The sequence below is a fragment of the Chrysochloris asiatica genome, unplaced genomic scaffold, assembly GCF_000296735.1.
Source record: "Chrysochloris asiatica unplaced genomic scaffold, ChrAsi1.0 scaffold00306, whole genome shotgun sequence".
In the NCBI taxonomy this organism is placed as follows: Eukaryota; Metazoa; Chordata; class Mammalia; order Afrosoricida; family Chrysochloridae; genus Chrysochloris; species Chrysochloris asiatica.
The window spans coordinates 1,431,604-1,446,447 of NW_006408824.1; the positions used below are offsets into that span (position 1 = coordinate 1,431,604).

At 50.4% G+C, this 14,844-nt stretch overlaps 1 protein-coding gene across 1 annotated transcript in view; it reads right to left on the minus strand.

The window, feature by feature from the left end:
- The window catches only part of CABIN1 (calcineurin binding protein 1), a 156,345-nt gene that overhangs the window by 39,725 nt on the left and 101,776 nt on the right, over positions 1-14,844 (minus strand). Inside the window, exons 21-23 of the mRNA XM_006874951.1 lie at positions 13,330-13,794; positions 10,427-10,578; positions 10,111-10,289 (exon numbers count right to left, since the gene is read on the minus strand). Of these exons, the coding sequence (XP_006875013.1) occupies positions 10,111-10,289; positions 10,427-10,578; positions 13,330-13,794 (796 nt within the window). The remainder of the gene's footprint in view (positions 1-10,110; positions 10,290-10,426; positions 10,579-13,329; positions 13,795-14,844) is intronic.

Sequence of the window (14,844 nt, forward strand, 5' to 3'; positions counted from 1 at the left end):
GGTGAATCCCAGAATTATGAAGGTCATTAATGAAAAAATAGGGACAAATGTGAGAGTTCTAATTCAGGGCATACACAGAGTACCAAACATCTTGAAAACTACACAAACAAATGTAGACAAAATAGATGATTGGGACATGCTAAAAATTAAAAACCCTATATGTGTACCAAAAGACTTCACAAAAAGAGTAATAAGGAAACCCACAGAATGGGAAAACTCTTTTGCAACGACACATCAGACAAGGGACTAATTTCTAAAATATATAAGAAACTACAACACCAGTACAAGAAACAGACAAATAACCTCAATTAAAAAATGGGCACAGGACATGAACAGACACTTCACTAAAGAGGAGATCCAGGCAGCCAATAAACATATGAAGAAATGTTCATGATCACTAGCCATTAGAGGGATGCAAATCAAAACAACAGTGAGATATCATCTCATACCACCAATAACAGCAAAGATCAAAAAAGTAGAGGACGATAAATTCTGGGGAGGATGCAGAGAGACTGGGACACTGCTGCATTGCCGGTGGGACTGCAAAATGGTCTAACCACTCTGGAAATCAATATGGTGCTTCTCAGAAGGTTGGAAATAGAAATACCATATGATCCAGCAATTCCTCTACTACCCACAAGAAATATGAGCCATAACACGAGTAGATGCATGCACACTAATGTTCATAGCAGCACTATTATAATAGCAAAAAGATGGAGAGAGTCTAACTGCCCATCAATTGAAGAATGGCTAAACAAACTGTGGTACATACACATTATGGAATATTATGCTACCTTGAAGAATAATAAGGAAGCTGTAAGCCACCACATAACATGGATGAATCTTGAGGACATTATGTTGAGTGAAATTAGTAAGTCACAAAAGGAGAAATACTGCATATGACCACTATTGTAAAAGATTAAGAAAAAGGATGCATACTAAAAGGGGTAAAAAAACCCAAAACATTCTTTGCTGGTTATGGGGAAGTAGGGGGTTGGGTGAAGGGAAGGATGGTATGGTGAAGCACAGGGTAGGGAACAGACACAGGATAGTTTGGGTGCTGGGGAGGAGGCCAATACACAAAAGGGGGAAGATAATAGAAGAACAAGGCAGATGAGAGAACAATTAGGCAGGTTTGCATGGGCTAAGTGGGACAGAGGTAAATAAGGATGTATCCATAACCTTGGAACAACAGGGCTCTGGGATACAGGGATTGAGGCATGGTTTGAATGGGTAAAAGGGGGGAAATAATGTTAAGATGCTTGGCTGTCTTTTGAATCTTGGTTTTCCTTGCATACTATTATAAAATAGATACTTGAGGGGGAGAGAAAGGAATAGCCAAAAATATCACCATAGAAAGCTTGTAAGTCTGTCTTCTGCCTATAAGTGATTAGAATACCTAAAATGGGGCTACAGCTTGCCCAGTGAAGGAGGTTTCCTGAGGAGCCTCTGCATTGCATAAGGCCATAGGTGGAATCCTGAACCCTATCCAGAATCTTCTGGGGTGGGAAATCTCTACTTGACAGAACAAGTGACCAGCCTGGAGATACTTCTTGAAGGAAAGACCAACAGGAAAAATAAAAAACAATAACAGCAGTCCAATTGACTATTACAAGAACAAGATAGGTGCTCACCCAGGAGACATCAAGGCAAGTGGTTGGTTTCCCTCAGGGCAAACCCCCTTCCAAGACTAAGACTCAATGGGAATACATGAGCAGGCATGGGGTCTGACTGGTGACCAACGTTGGTCACCGATAAGGGGAAGTGTAGGAAAAACTGCAATGAAGCTGTGAGCTAAGTCCAACCACATTTAATAGACTCCTGTGAACCCAGGTGGAGACCTGGTTGGCCAGCAGTATGGCAAGACCTGGGTACTCCTGGGCCTAGAGACAGTGACATAGCCACAGAGGAAAAATTTTCAGCATGGAAAATGAAGCATCTAGCTGATAAGAAGCGAAGGGATATGTACAAGAACATCCACACTTGCAGATCATACCCACTTGACCTGGCTTCAACAGCTGGATGATCAGAACTCAACTAGAAGAAGAAAGAAGAGGAAAAAAAGAGTAATCTGATACAATTGATGAGCTTGACCTACACCTATGGATGCGGTAGCTCAAATGAGGAAACAAATCTTTACAGCAAGGATCATTCCCACCCCTTTGGTATACAGGGTAGACAGGGATGGGCAACTTGGACATTGGTTACCCAAAATGGGGAAGCTACAAACGCAAGAAGTGACTGGCTTACAAGCTTTCAAGAAGGAGACTATATCCAGAGGGCGTGGAGGAAGGTAGAATCTCCACTGAGTAGTATCCAATCTGTCTGGCCAGGGCTGATGAAAGGAGATGGGGCTAGCATTCATGTGGTACAATAGTGAATAACTGCTATCAGGACTGACTGTGAGGGTTAGAATGTAAAGGTAGAGGATTTGTAGCAAATGAGGGGAGTGGTTGACTCTGCAGTTCAGGAGCAAAGGTCCCTGGGACCATCAAGGGAGAAGAGCGGAGAGTGGCACCCTACCCAGAGAAGCAGGGACGCCAGAGATAGAGGCAGACACCATGATGTGGAGAGATGGAGTGGCTGGGGACTCTAGACCCAGAGAGGGAGAGGGGCTATGTGCTGATGACCAAGGGGCCAGCTTGCGGGGTATACCCTTTGGTTGTTTGATGATGCATGGAGGGGATTGTAATCATGTCAATGAAATGATATACAATAGGATGAATATAAAACAAATGTTCTTCCATGTAAACTATTACATAATTCACAATAAAAACTTAAAAAAAAAATACAATGACTGGGGAGAAAGACAATGACTGAGAGAAAGAAAAATGTAGCAAATCACTAAGAATATTATAATGAAACGTGAAAAGACTTGAAGTTAGAAAACCAAAAAGGAAGACCATTTCTCAAGCAGAAAGAACTAAAGGAAAAAAAAATCAAGCCTCAACTTGCAATACTGAAGGATCGAAGGATTCTATGGACCATGGACTGCCAGAAAAACAAACAAATCTGTGTTGGAAGAAGTACAGCCAGAATGTTCCTTGGAAGCCAGGTTGGTGAGATTTGTTTCTCATACTTCAGACATGTTATTAGGAGGGACCAGTTTTTGGAGAAGGGTTAGTACTTTTGGTAAAATGGAGGGTTAGTGAAAAACATGAAGACCCCAAAGAGATGGACTGGCACAATGGCAGCAGCAATGGGCTCAAGCAAAACAATTGTAAGGATGGCGCAGGACAGGGCAGTGTTTTGTTCTGATGTGCACAGAGTCATTAAGAGTTGGAACCAACTCATAGGAATCAATGGCACCTAACAACAAAATGGGAAAAATATTGAGTGATGTTGGAAGCATCAAAAGAATATGGACGGAATAGAGTTTCTGTACCAGAAAAAACTGGTAAACACTAAACCATTTCAGAAGGCAGTATATAATCATGAACTGATGGTAATGAAGGAAGAAGTTCAAGTTGGACTGAAGGCAATGGTGAAAAATCATGCTCCAGGAAGTAGTAGAGTACCAATTGAATTGTTTCAACAAGGTGATGCAGCACTAGAGGTGTTCACTCACCTATGCCAAGAAATCTAGAAGACAGCTACCTGGCCAACTACAAGAGATGTCCCAGACCTGTCACTGGGGCTCAATGTCATACTTTGCAACAAATACTTGATGGCTGCCATGGCTCTCCTACCTCTGACCCTGGTACACACCCAAGGTTCCCTGTGAGGGAGGGCCCTGCAGCACTCACTCTGGTCCTGACACTGACCACTAGGGAGACATAGGCCATGCACCTGCAGTTTAAGAACTTCCAGGAGGCAAGCTGCACCTGCTCTCCCAGTGACATCACCACCCATTGTCTTGAGTGCTGGCATACCACCTCCCGGCACACAAACTGCTGAGTGCCTGTCCGGAAAGAATTGCCGACTTGGTAGAATTCCAATCATGACCTTTGCACATACTCGTCCAGTGCAGTGCTCGTAGAAGGGAGAGGCTTCACTAAGGACCAGTGAGCAGGAAGGACTGTGCTCTGCACTCCTGGACACCTGACCACTAGCCAGCATGCACTGGCTGAGAAGCGATTACGTGCAACATCTTTTAAAGCAACAGTAGCAGCAGCAACAATGTGGACAAAAGGAGCAGTGTCCATGTAAGCAAGGGACTGAGCAGGGAGGGGCTGACCCCCGGGGACTCCCTGGCCATCTGGGGCCAAGCCACAAGGCCAAGCCAGGCCTCTTCCCACACTAGAAACCACAACCCAGGAGGCCTTATTATGGTGATTCTGCACAAGCCTTCCACGTGGGTATGGCCCAGGGTACCTAAGCGGCCCCAAGGAATTCACTGATCATGGGACCTTGATCCTCCTGAAGATGGGTGATGCTCCCCAGCCCCCTCCTGGACAGCTGACCAGTTCAGCACTATAGGCCTCCATCACCATACACAGGTCCTCATGCTGCTAACAAAAGGGACGTGAGAAGCCATTGCAGGGGGGTGGGATCCAGGGTTTGTTGTTCTAGCTTGGGGACACATAGCTTCCAGGCCTGGCTCCAATTCACTTCCTCTATAAAGTCACACTGGGTGTCTTGGTCCTCATCTGGGGTCCTGCAGACTCAGACGGGCTGGTGTACAGCTTTGTGTAGGATTCGTGTGCACTTGGTATCTGGGCCCCAGGGGACCCTGCAGGCACCAGCCTGTCCTAAGCACTCAAAGGACCTGGTCAGGTCAGTCTATGATGCCCAAGGCAGCACCTGCCAGCCTGTTTGAAGAGGGACAGGGCAGAGAATAAGAAGGGCAGGGTCACACTGGTCATCTGCCCTCAGCTGCCAGTATAAAGGTCCAGGGGTTGGGATTTCCCAAGGTCCCTAGGACTCAGAGTGAGGGAACCTTCTGTGCAAAAGTGCCAGTCCCAGTTGACCTCATACAGCAGTGTCCAAACTCCCGGGGACATATACACACTGGCTGGGAGCCCCAGATCACGCTGGGGGCTCCTCACCTCCAGTTCGAGTGGATACCTACATAATGATCAACAAGAAACCAAAATGGCAATGAGGGACAGAGTCCCGGTTGGCCTTGGCTCTTCCTTTTAGAATGTTCTTTTAAAACTCTGCCCACACAAAATCTGCTCATACTAATTAACACTGGTGGCAAGATTATAAATACTTCACTTTATTGCTGCAAGTCTTGGGAATACCTCAAGTTTAGGCACAGGGTCTCCTGCTCTTGGCCCCTGCCAACAGCAGCTATGGAAGCCTGTCTGCTCCAGAGGCTGCACTCTCAACCCCCAGGGGAGCCTGGACCACAGACTGGAAGGCTTCACATTGGTGAAATGAACGACCCCTTCTTCAAGCCTCTCCCTTTAGATCTGTCTGGCCTTCTCAGGCATTTCCACACCAGTGTGGCCAGAGACAGGTCCCCGGTGGATTTTGGGATACATAGGTATGCCATCAACTATAGCAACCCTGACTAGCGAACTCAGAAAGAATCACAAGAATCCTGCCAAACAAAGGACAGTGGGTCCCTAAAGTCAATCAACATAGTGAGAAGTGGAATCAACATAGTGAGAAGTCTTTCACCTGGACAATGTCAGTCCCACTGGTCTCTGCCATCACCAGAAAGAGACACAGCCAGGTGGGATCAGGGGCAGGTGATGGGTACAGACATGGAGGACACCAGAGGGAGGACACACACAGGAAGCAGCAGGTAGCTGGATGCAGGGCCATCCCCATCAGGGCCAGCTGTACATCGGGATCCCTTCTCTGCTTGTGTTCACAGGGAGGGCTAACCAAGCAGCTCCCCTACACTCACTGCTCTCACTCAGTGTTCACCACGCACACTCACTCATGTCTCACTCAGTGCATTCTCACTGCCCACACTCCACACTGTTCACTCATTGCTCACTGACCATATCACTGTTCTCACTAAGTACACTGCTCACACATATGGCTCACACTGCGCACTCATTTTAGCATACAGCTCACAATCACTGAGCACACATTACACATCCTCTGCTCACTCTCACTGCTTATACACTTACTGAGCATACTGCTCACTCACCAAGCACACTCACTGCTCACACTCTGTTCACAACGTACATGCCTACTGCTCCCCACAGTGGCATGGGCAAGGCTTTAAACGCCCTTCTCCCTGAGGGCCTCTCTCTTCAGACACAGACATGAGGGAGCAGCCGTTGTTAATGACAGGCCAGGTCCACCACTCTAGTCCCTGAGAAGCTCATCACACAGGCCATCTGGGAGAATGGACCATACTTAGAGGCAAGTGAGGATGCTGTGACCAGGTCACTCTCTCCATGTCCACAGATGGGAGAACCTCCCACTGGACCCAATTGGTATCCCAAGCTCTCCTTCCAAGTCTCCTCCACCCAATCCAGTCACCTCAGCAGTATCCATGACTTTGTTTCCACTGCCCTGCAGCTCATACACACAGCTCATACACCTTTGGAGACCACCTCCTGCAGAAGTCCTACCAGTCCACAATCCCATGCTTGCCCTCTCTGGGTACCAAGTGTGAACCCAGGGATCCTCTGAGGCAGTCTGGCTGGCAAGGACCACAACATGGCCTCCTCACAGCATCCCCTTCCATGCACTGCACACAAGCCAGTGCACAATAAATGCCATGTTCAAGCATGGCCTGGATAGGTTATGAAACATTAAGAAAAAGGGGGGGAGATGGGATGGACACGGGAGGAGCTTGGTCTGCCATAGACAGCCAGCTGCTCCCTATCCCCAGCAGCCCACCCACAACCTGGGGAACAGGGAACAGCCTGTGGGCTAGGGGTCTTTGCACTCGGGAAGGGGTCTCCCTGCAGGCATACAGCTTTCCTGCCCTGATTGGGCTCTCCCCTTAGTCCCAGGGAGGGAGACCAAGGTGGTGGGGATCACTAGGCAGTGCCACTCCACAGCCTGGACACCCACAGCTACAGACAGGTTCAGCCATTCTGCTCACTCTGCATTATCATGTGACATCTGTCCATGCAAAGAGAACTTGGTACCTTAGAGTCTATGCTGGGGTGTGCGTGCACATGGTGTGTGTGCACTTGTGTGTGCACATTGTGTGTGTGGTATATGTATGTGTGGCATATATGTGTATGTAGTGCACACAAATAGTACATGTGCTATGGTGTGTGTATGAGCTGTGTGTGCACATGCATGGTGTGTGTATGTGCACATGTGTGTGTGTATGCTTTGTGCACAAAAGAAAGAGCCAAGCAATGGACATACAGAAGTAAGACAGCTGGCAGGCAGTGGGAATTGGCTGCTTGCTGCATCAGTGGCCAGTAGAAGCCAAGCACAGCAACACACACTCTGCAGACTGCAGGTCACTGGGCTTGGAGAGACCCTTGTCCCGGGAGGCAGGGAGCTGGACTGCGGGCCGAGCATGCGTCTAGGCTGTCCCGGAAGCGAGCCGTGACAGGCCCAAGCAGGAAGACAGCCTGGAGGACAGAGTGGAGCAGGGTTAGGGGCAGCACGGGCAATACTGGTGAAGTGTGAGAGACAGGCGAGGATGAACACACACGGACGTGGCACAGTGACAAACACGATGACAGCATGACAGCAGGCAGGAGAGGATGGCCCAGGCAAGGATGAACACCACCCCATTCTAGTGTTCTTCTCTGCTGCAGATGGGTCACCAGCCCCACAGCACCAGCCATAGCTGGTTCCTCCAACACCAGCAGGTCTTCCCACCCCCATGGGAAAGCAACTCTTCTTATTTAGGTCAACCCTGGGGCTTTCCACAGGGACCAACACTGTCTAGACTAGACTGACCACATGGCAAGGCTTGCCCTCTGTGCCTCCCTGCTCCAGCAGGCTGAGACAACACAGAGTATGACAAGCAGACTGAGAGACCGCAAGCCACAACAGGATAACACAGCCCTGAGGAGGGGCACCAGAGCCTGTGGACAGGTCCCTCCCTCCTCGAGAGCAACACTGCTGGCCTTCTGGCCTAGTCCATGTCCTCCATTGACGCCTGGGGTGGAACTCTGTCTAGGAGGGATTATATGATGAGCAAGTACTTCAGGTACTGCTCAGGCCCATCCCACAAGGAAAAACAAATAAGAGGAGTCCTTAGCTTGAAGATGCCGAGCACGTCAGGGTGGAGCATGGCAGAAACTCAGAGCAGGCTCTTGGGTTCCTCAAGCTGCTTCCCCCCCTGCACCAGGGCCAGCAGGCCCACTACCCTTCCCGTGTGCAGAGGCTGGGTGAGACGAAGCATAAGTGGGCAGGGTGGACTCTTAGAGGCTACAGGCACGCCCTCTCCCACCAGCATGGACAGGCCACAGGCCAGTCTAGTAAACTCTGCTGCTTTAGGGATGGCATGTTTCCTAGGAGGCAAGGTGGGTGATGACTCTTAAAAGTGTGTGTGGCTGGCAGAGTCAGAGTTTGCATGTGGTCAGTGTGGGCTGCCTGCATCAAGACTAACATTATGCGGCTAAGGTGGCCAAGGGCTTTTGGTTGCAATGCCACTGACAGGGATCACATAGGAAAGTGGCACAATGTTGAGACCCCACAAATTACCAAGAGTAAAAGTGGTGTAGGCACCAGCCCACTGGTAGTAGGGCCAGGTATTGGCATGGCTCCACACTCTGAGAGTCTTGCCTCCCTCTCCTCTGTGCCAGGAGGGCACCCACTTTGGAAAGCTACCACTGAGTCTCTGAGGGGAGAGAGTGTGGCCCCCGAGGGTCTAAACTAGAGTCTTTAGGGCCATGGAGGGAGGGGTGCTGGTGCTCCCAGGTTAGGCGTACATGGAGACAGGTGTGTGAGTGTGCATGTGTTTACGTGTGTGTGCCAGTTAGCAGTGGCAGCAGTGTGGGGCAGGGGAGTTGGGGGGTGGGAAGGACTGAACAGCCTTATTTCCTGGAACATCAGTTCCTGCTAAATCCTCACAGGCAAGAATTCCCAGAGCTCTGTTTCAATGTGCTCACATCTGAGAGATTATGAGTGGGTTGGTATTTCTTTTTTGTTATATTTTATTTTGTTTAGGAAATGTTGGTAGAACCAATCTTACTCAGGAGGGCAAGGGTGTCCAAAGCTAGAGACTGGGGCAATAGGATAGACACCTCTAGGGAGGGTGAGGACAACAGCATACAGGTAGATCCACCCTCTCACTCACACTATAGAGCAAAGTCACAGCTGATGGGGAGTTGAGATCCTCCTCTGGACCCAGGAAAGGCCTGGGTCTGAGTCAGTCAACTCCCTCCCCAGATGAGCCAAGTTGAGACATTGGCCACACCTTCCTTCAGCTTCCCTCTAAGCCTGTTTCAGCATGCCCAGGCCAGAGACATGCTCTCAGGGGCAGTGCTCTGGGTGGGGCCTCCACTGGAACCTGGAGGGATGGGGTGACTGTCAACTCCCACCAGGTCTGAGGCCCAGGGCGTGTCCCTCAGCTCCATGCCTGAGAAGGTACAGCTCTAAAGTCACCATGAGAGGGAGAGGGCGTTGGCAGAACCAGGTCCTCAGGACAATGGGTGATTGAAGTTCAGTGTCTCCATGCATAACTACCCTCCAGGGCTGCATTCCACTGGCCCCAAGTCCCCCAGGAAGCACTGCCCCCAAACTCCCATTGAAGAAGTGAGGGGAGATGAGGAGCAAGAGGTTGGCATGCAAATCTCCTGATGTTAGTAGGGGTGTAGGTGAGTGGTCGCCACCTGCCCCCCACATGGGCAGCCTTGCGTACAAGTTGGCCACAAAGGACTTATCTGAGTCTTGCCCGCCTGTGACTGTCAGAAGGACAGCACAGTTTCCAGACACGGCGTTCTGGTGCTGACAGCCCGGCACCAGTAGCTGCTTTGTAGAGCCTCTGGGGTACTTTACACAGACACCATGTCCCCATCTCATAGGTGGCAGGTGCCTGTGGAGAGAGGACCCAGCCCGAACCCCTTCCCATATCCAGGTGGCAGCTGGCAGGTGGCGACACTGCATGTCTTGGGAGCACAGAGTCACTGTGAGTCCATGAGGTGAATGAGCCACAGCATTGCCCGTGTAGCCCGGGACCCAGCACCCGCCCTCACTAAATCAAGTGCCTGACTCGCCCGAAGCCCCCCGCCCCCCGTGGCTGGCGAGCTGCCTGGGCTGGCGGTAGGAGAACAGGGACTGTACCGTCCAACGTTGCCTGCTGATGGGGTTTTTTACATTTGACGTAATCGTGGTCAATCGGAGTGGCTGTGTAAGGTGGGGATGTCAGACCTGGGCCAGAGGAGGAGGGGAGGGAGGCTCCGGGGCCCGGCAGTGGCCCAGCTGAAGAGTAGGAGTCCTCGTCCACCAGGCAGGCCTTCTCCCTGGGGAAAGAGGGGCAATAGGGGCAGTCAGAACCTCCCATCCTCCAGGCTCTGTCTGCCCTAGGACCTGCCTAAGCCCCACCCTGGGAGTGTGAAGTCCTCTATAGATTCGGGAGATTCCATGTGCACACACTCACTTTTCAGAAGCTTTGGGTGCGTTCTTCTCCTCGCCCCTGGCAAAGGGCCCTTCTGCAGCCTCCTTCATGAAGCTGAGCAGCACCTCAGCACTGACCCCAGACTCAGGCTTGCCCAGGAGCTTCAGGATGGAGGCATGAAGCCGAAAGTATACCTAAGAGATAACATGGGCCAGCAGAGGGAGCGAGGTCACGCACATTGCTTTGTCTCATCAGCTGGGTCAAAGGTGACTCTGAAGCTGAAAATGGAGGCCAAGCATCCACACAATGTGTGAGGATGACAAGTGAGCATAGCACTCTCTCAGCTCCACTCATAGCATCTCTTCCCACCACGCTATGCCTATATCTGTAGCCAAGATGGGGAACGTCCTGATTCCATTTCAGATCAGGCTGTGCAAAGCCAGCCTCTGAGGGCTGCCCCTTGAGCCTCCATACGTGAGTTTGGCGGTTTGAACCCAAGGTTATGGAGACTGATTTATGTAGAGCGGGCAGCCTCCTCGTGCAGGTAGTGGCCGGCCTGCCGGTAATGCAGCAGGTACACAGCGGGCGGCTGCTGTTGCTTCTCAGCCACCTTGCCCAGCATGTAGTGGATGAGCCACTCCTCCTCATCACCATCACCCTCACAGCGGGCAGCTGATGTGAAACAGTGCCGAGCAGTCTCCAGCATGGGCAGTCAAGGGAAGAACCCACTTCATTTTCACAAACCCTCACCACATGCCACAATTTACAAAGGGGCCAAGGCCCCACAGCCAGGAAAGGCCAGGGTCAGGGACTTCCAAGGCCCAGCCTGTCTCCTGCTCCTGAGAGATGCTACACCACTTAAAGATGCTATATCTGACAGCTCACAAGGCACCTCCCCACATACCACCATGGTGTGGGGCAGTGCACTCCCATGCACACTGTCCGGGGAGGGCAGCTGACCTTGTTTGGCTAGGCCAGCCTCACACAGAAGGGCTCTCAAGAGGAAGTGCAAAGGTACCAGCTAGGTGGCTCAGCAATCTCAGGAAAAGCAGCCAACTGGGGGGCTGTGCCCCTCTGCTCCAGTCCACCAGCAGGTTTCCTAGTGAAACCTGCCCAGCACTAACACACACACGCCCAGGCAAAGTTCATCTGAGGGGCAGGGCTTCTGAGAGATCACTGGGTGTCATAGCAGGTTGAGTCGAGAGGATTGCTATAGAGTTACAAGAACCTTTATGAAACAAACACATCCAAATGGGGAGCTACTGTTCTCCACATGCGCTCCACCTCAGTCTCTGCAGTGTTTCCATCTCTCTAACCCTCCCTGGAAGAATTTTGCACCCTGTGGTCTACATCACATCAAAACGGCAATTTGAGCATCTTCTGTCAGGTGCCGTTGAATCGGTTCTGACTCATAGCGACCCACTGCACAACAGAACGGAACACTGCCGGGTCCTGCGTCATCCTTACACTTGTGTTTGGGCATCTTGGAGGCACAAAAATTGTGTTCCTCTGAAATGTTCTTTGAGTTTGGGGAACAAAAATTAGTCTGAAGGGGTAAGATCAGGGCTGTAGGGTGGATGGGATCAAGTTTCCCAATGAAATTCTCATAGGACAACCCTTTCTACACTTAGAAGAATGAGCAGGTGAATAGAAAAAATTCCTCAGCAAAACTTTCCTGGCTACATTCTCAACAATGTCGTTTTACATTTTTGAAACCTTCTTCCTAAAAGCCCCCCATGATTTATTGTATCCTTCAAGAAAATCAGTCTGCATAACCTTGTGAAGCACCTCAAGGGTTCAAACCGCCAACCTTTTGGTTAGAAGCCCAGTGCTTAAACCAGTGCACTGACAGGACTCCTCCACTAGAATACTAGAGGCCAAAAGTAGATGGAAAAGGCATGGAGAAGCAGCAGAGCGCATGTGTTTTCCTGAGGGCTGGGGCATTCCTGCAGCACGAGGAGCTCCATGCAGTCCTAGAACAGTGTGAGCGACAAGACTTGGGGGAAAGGTCATCAGACTTCAGACTGCTCCCAGCAGCACCTCTTCCCCAAAGTGGAGGGCAGGTCTGTTCCCCTCATGGGAATCCTGAGTGAATGTGACAGGGAAGGAGTCGAGGCCTGGGGTTGGACGACATAGCATAGGAAACTGCGTTTCCACACTTTACCATGAGCTGTAAGCACATGGGATGAAAATAGCCAGAGCAAACGACTCTGCATCAATCACTTTAAAAAGGCCGATTAAAAAAAATGAGTGTTTTTGCTAGCTCAATGGACTGAGGAGCCCCAATGGCAGAGGAGGTTGAGTGTCAGGTTACTAACTACAAGGTTGGTGGCTGGAACCTACCAACAGCTCTGTTGGAGAAAGATGTAGCAGTCTATTTCCATAAAGATTCACAGAAAGCCTGGGGAGCGGCTCTACTCAGTACTACAAGATTGCAGTGAGTCCAAACCCACTGGACAACAGTGGGTTGGGTTGGTCAGAACTCACAGGATTAGGGACTATTCGCAGGCAGAGATGAACACACGGAGGGGAAGCAAGCACTCTGAGCTACAGCACAATCTTTCAGGGCATCAGGATACTCAGTGACCTGCCATGCCTGGTGTTATACTCCAAGCCTAGGAAACATACTCAAGGGGCCATGAGAAGACCCTACCTTGAGGGTGAGAGAGATGCTACCCACCCTGCTGAGCCCTGCCATGGTAAGTATCCTGTCACACTGTACGTCACTCAGCCTTAGCTGTCTCAAGCACACCTGCCCTCCTCCTGCCTGCTGCCAAGAGGTTTTAGGGCACCGAAGGGCACCTTGTGCCAAAGGAGAGCAACAGTTCTGAGTGAGAACACAGCAGAGCCTCCCGCTCCCCTGAGAGAGAAAAGGCTACTGTCACGTGACTCCAAATGAGAGATGAGACCCTGGCATCCCTCCCGCCTGGTCAGCGCTGTGTTACCTCCAGGGCCTCCATGGCCAGCTCAGGGGGGTTGTGGTAGTGAATCTTCTTGGGATAGCGGGCAGCCTCCTCGTGCAGGTAGTGGCCAGCCTGCCGGTAATGCAGCAGGTACATGGCGGGCGGCTGCTGTTGCTTCTCAGCCACCTTGCCCAGCATGTAGTGGATGAGCCACTCCTCCTCATCACCATCACCCTCACAGCGGGCAGCTGACGTGAAACAGTGCCGAGCAGTCTCCAGCATGCTGTCCCGCCGCTCCTCCATCTGCAACATGACGGACCAGGCTGCCTCAGGCACAAGAACTGCACTGTCCCTGACAAAACCTTTGATAGCTCTGCAGTGTGTCTCCCTGGCCAGTCCTGACTCAGAGCCACTGCCAGCAGCATACAAGTCAGAACACCACCCATCCCCAAAAGGAGATGCCATGCAAATGTTCCAGCCGGACTCAGGTTTAGACAGGCCCCTGACCTGGGACAGCATCACCTACACGTTCATCCGAGGCACCAAGAAGGCATTCTCCCCAGGATACAGCAGGGCCTTGTGGCTCTCATCCCGACTCCCATGAGGGGACCATGAGTGCCAGTGTTAAGTCCTGACCCTAGACCCCCATCCCAGGCCCACTGACTCAGAGTCTATGTTGGTAGCAAAGCCCTCGTCCCTCCCACACGCGGAAGGGCAGAAAAAAGCATGGCAGAGGGCCACCTGCTAGATGCGTTCCATTTTCTTCAGAGGACCCAGCCTGGTGTGTTGCTGTAAGATAAAGCACTGGAACACAAGGTCGGCTTGAATTTCAACGTTAGCAGTTCAAGCCCACTAGTTATTCCTCAGAAACCCTATTCAGGGTTGCTATGAGTCAGAACCAACTTGATGGCACTTAACAACAACAATATCCCTCTGGAGTACACTACCCCACACAGGATGTCAGCTGCCATCCACACGTGTTCCTTGGAGTCAAAACCCCAGGGCTTCGAGCTGAGGGAAGACAGCTCAAAGGGGGGTCACAGAACTTTAACTGTGAATACATGGTTTACTATGCCGGGAATGACAAATGAAGAGGAATGGTGTTGCATTCATTGTTAAAAAAGAACATATCCAGATCAATCATGAGGTACAATGCTGTCTGTGATAGGATAATATCCATGCGTCTACAGAGAAGCCCAGTAAATACCACTATTATTCAAATTTATGCACCAACCACTAAAGCCAGTGAAGCTGAAAAAGAAGAATTCTACCAACTTCTTCAATCTGAAATTGATCAAACATGCAATCAAAATATATTGATCATTACTGGGGATTGGAATGCATAAGTTGGGAGCAAAGAGGAAGAATCAGTAGTTGGAAAATATGGCCTTGGTGATAGAAATGATGCTGGAGAATGCATGATAGATTTCTGCAAAACCAATGATTTGTTCATTTCAAATACTTTCTTTAGATAGCATGAGAGACAACTATATACATGGACCTCACCAGATGGAATACATAGAAATCAAATTGACTATATCTGCAGAAAGAGACAAT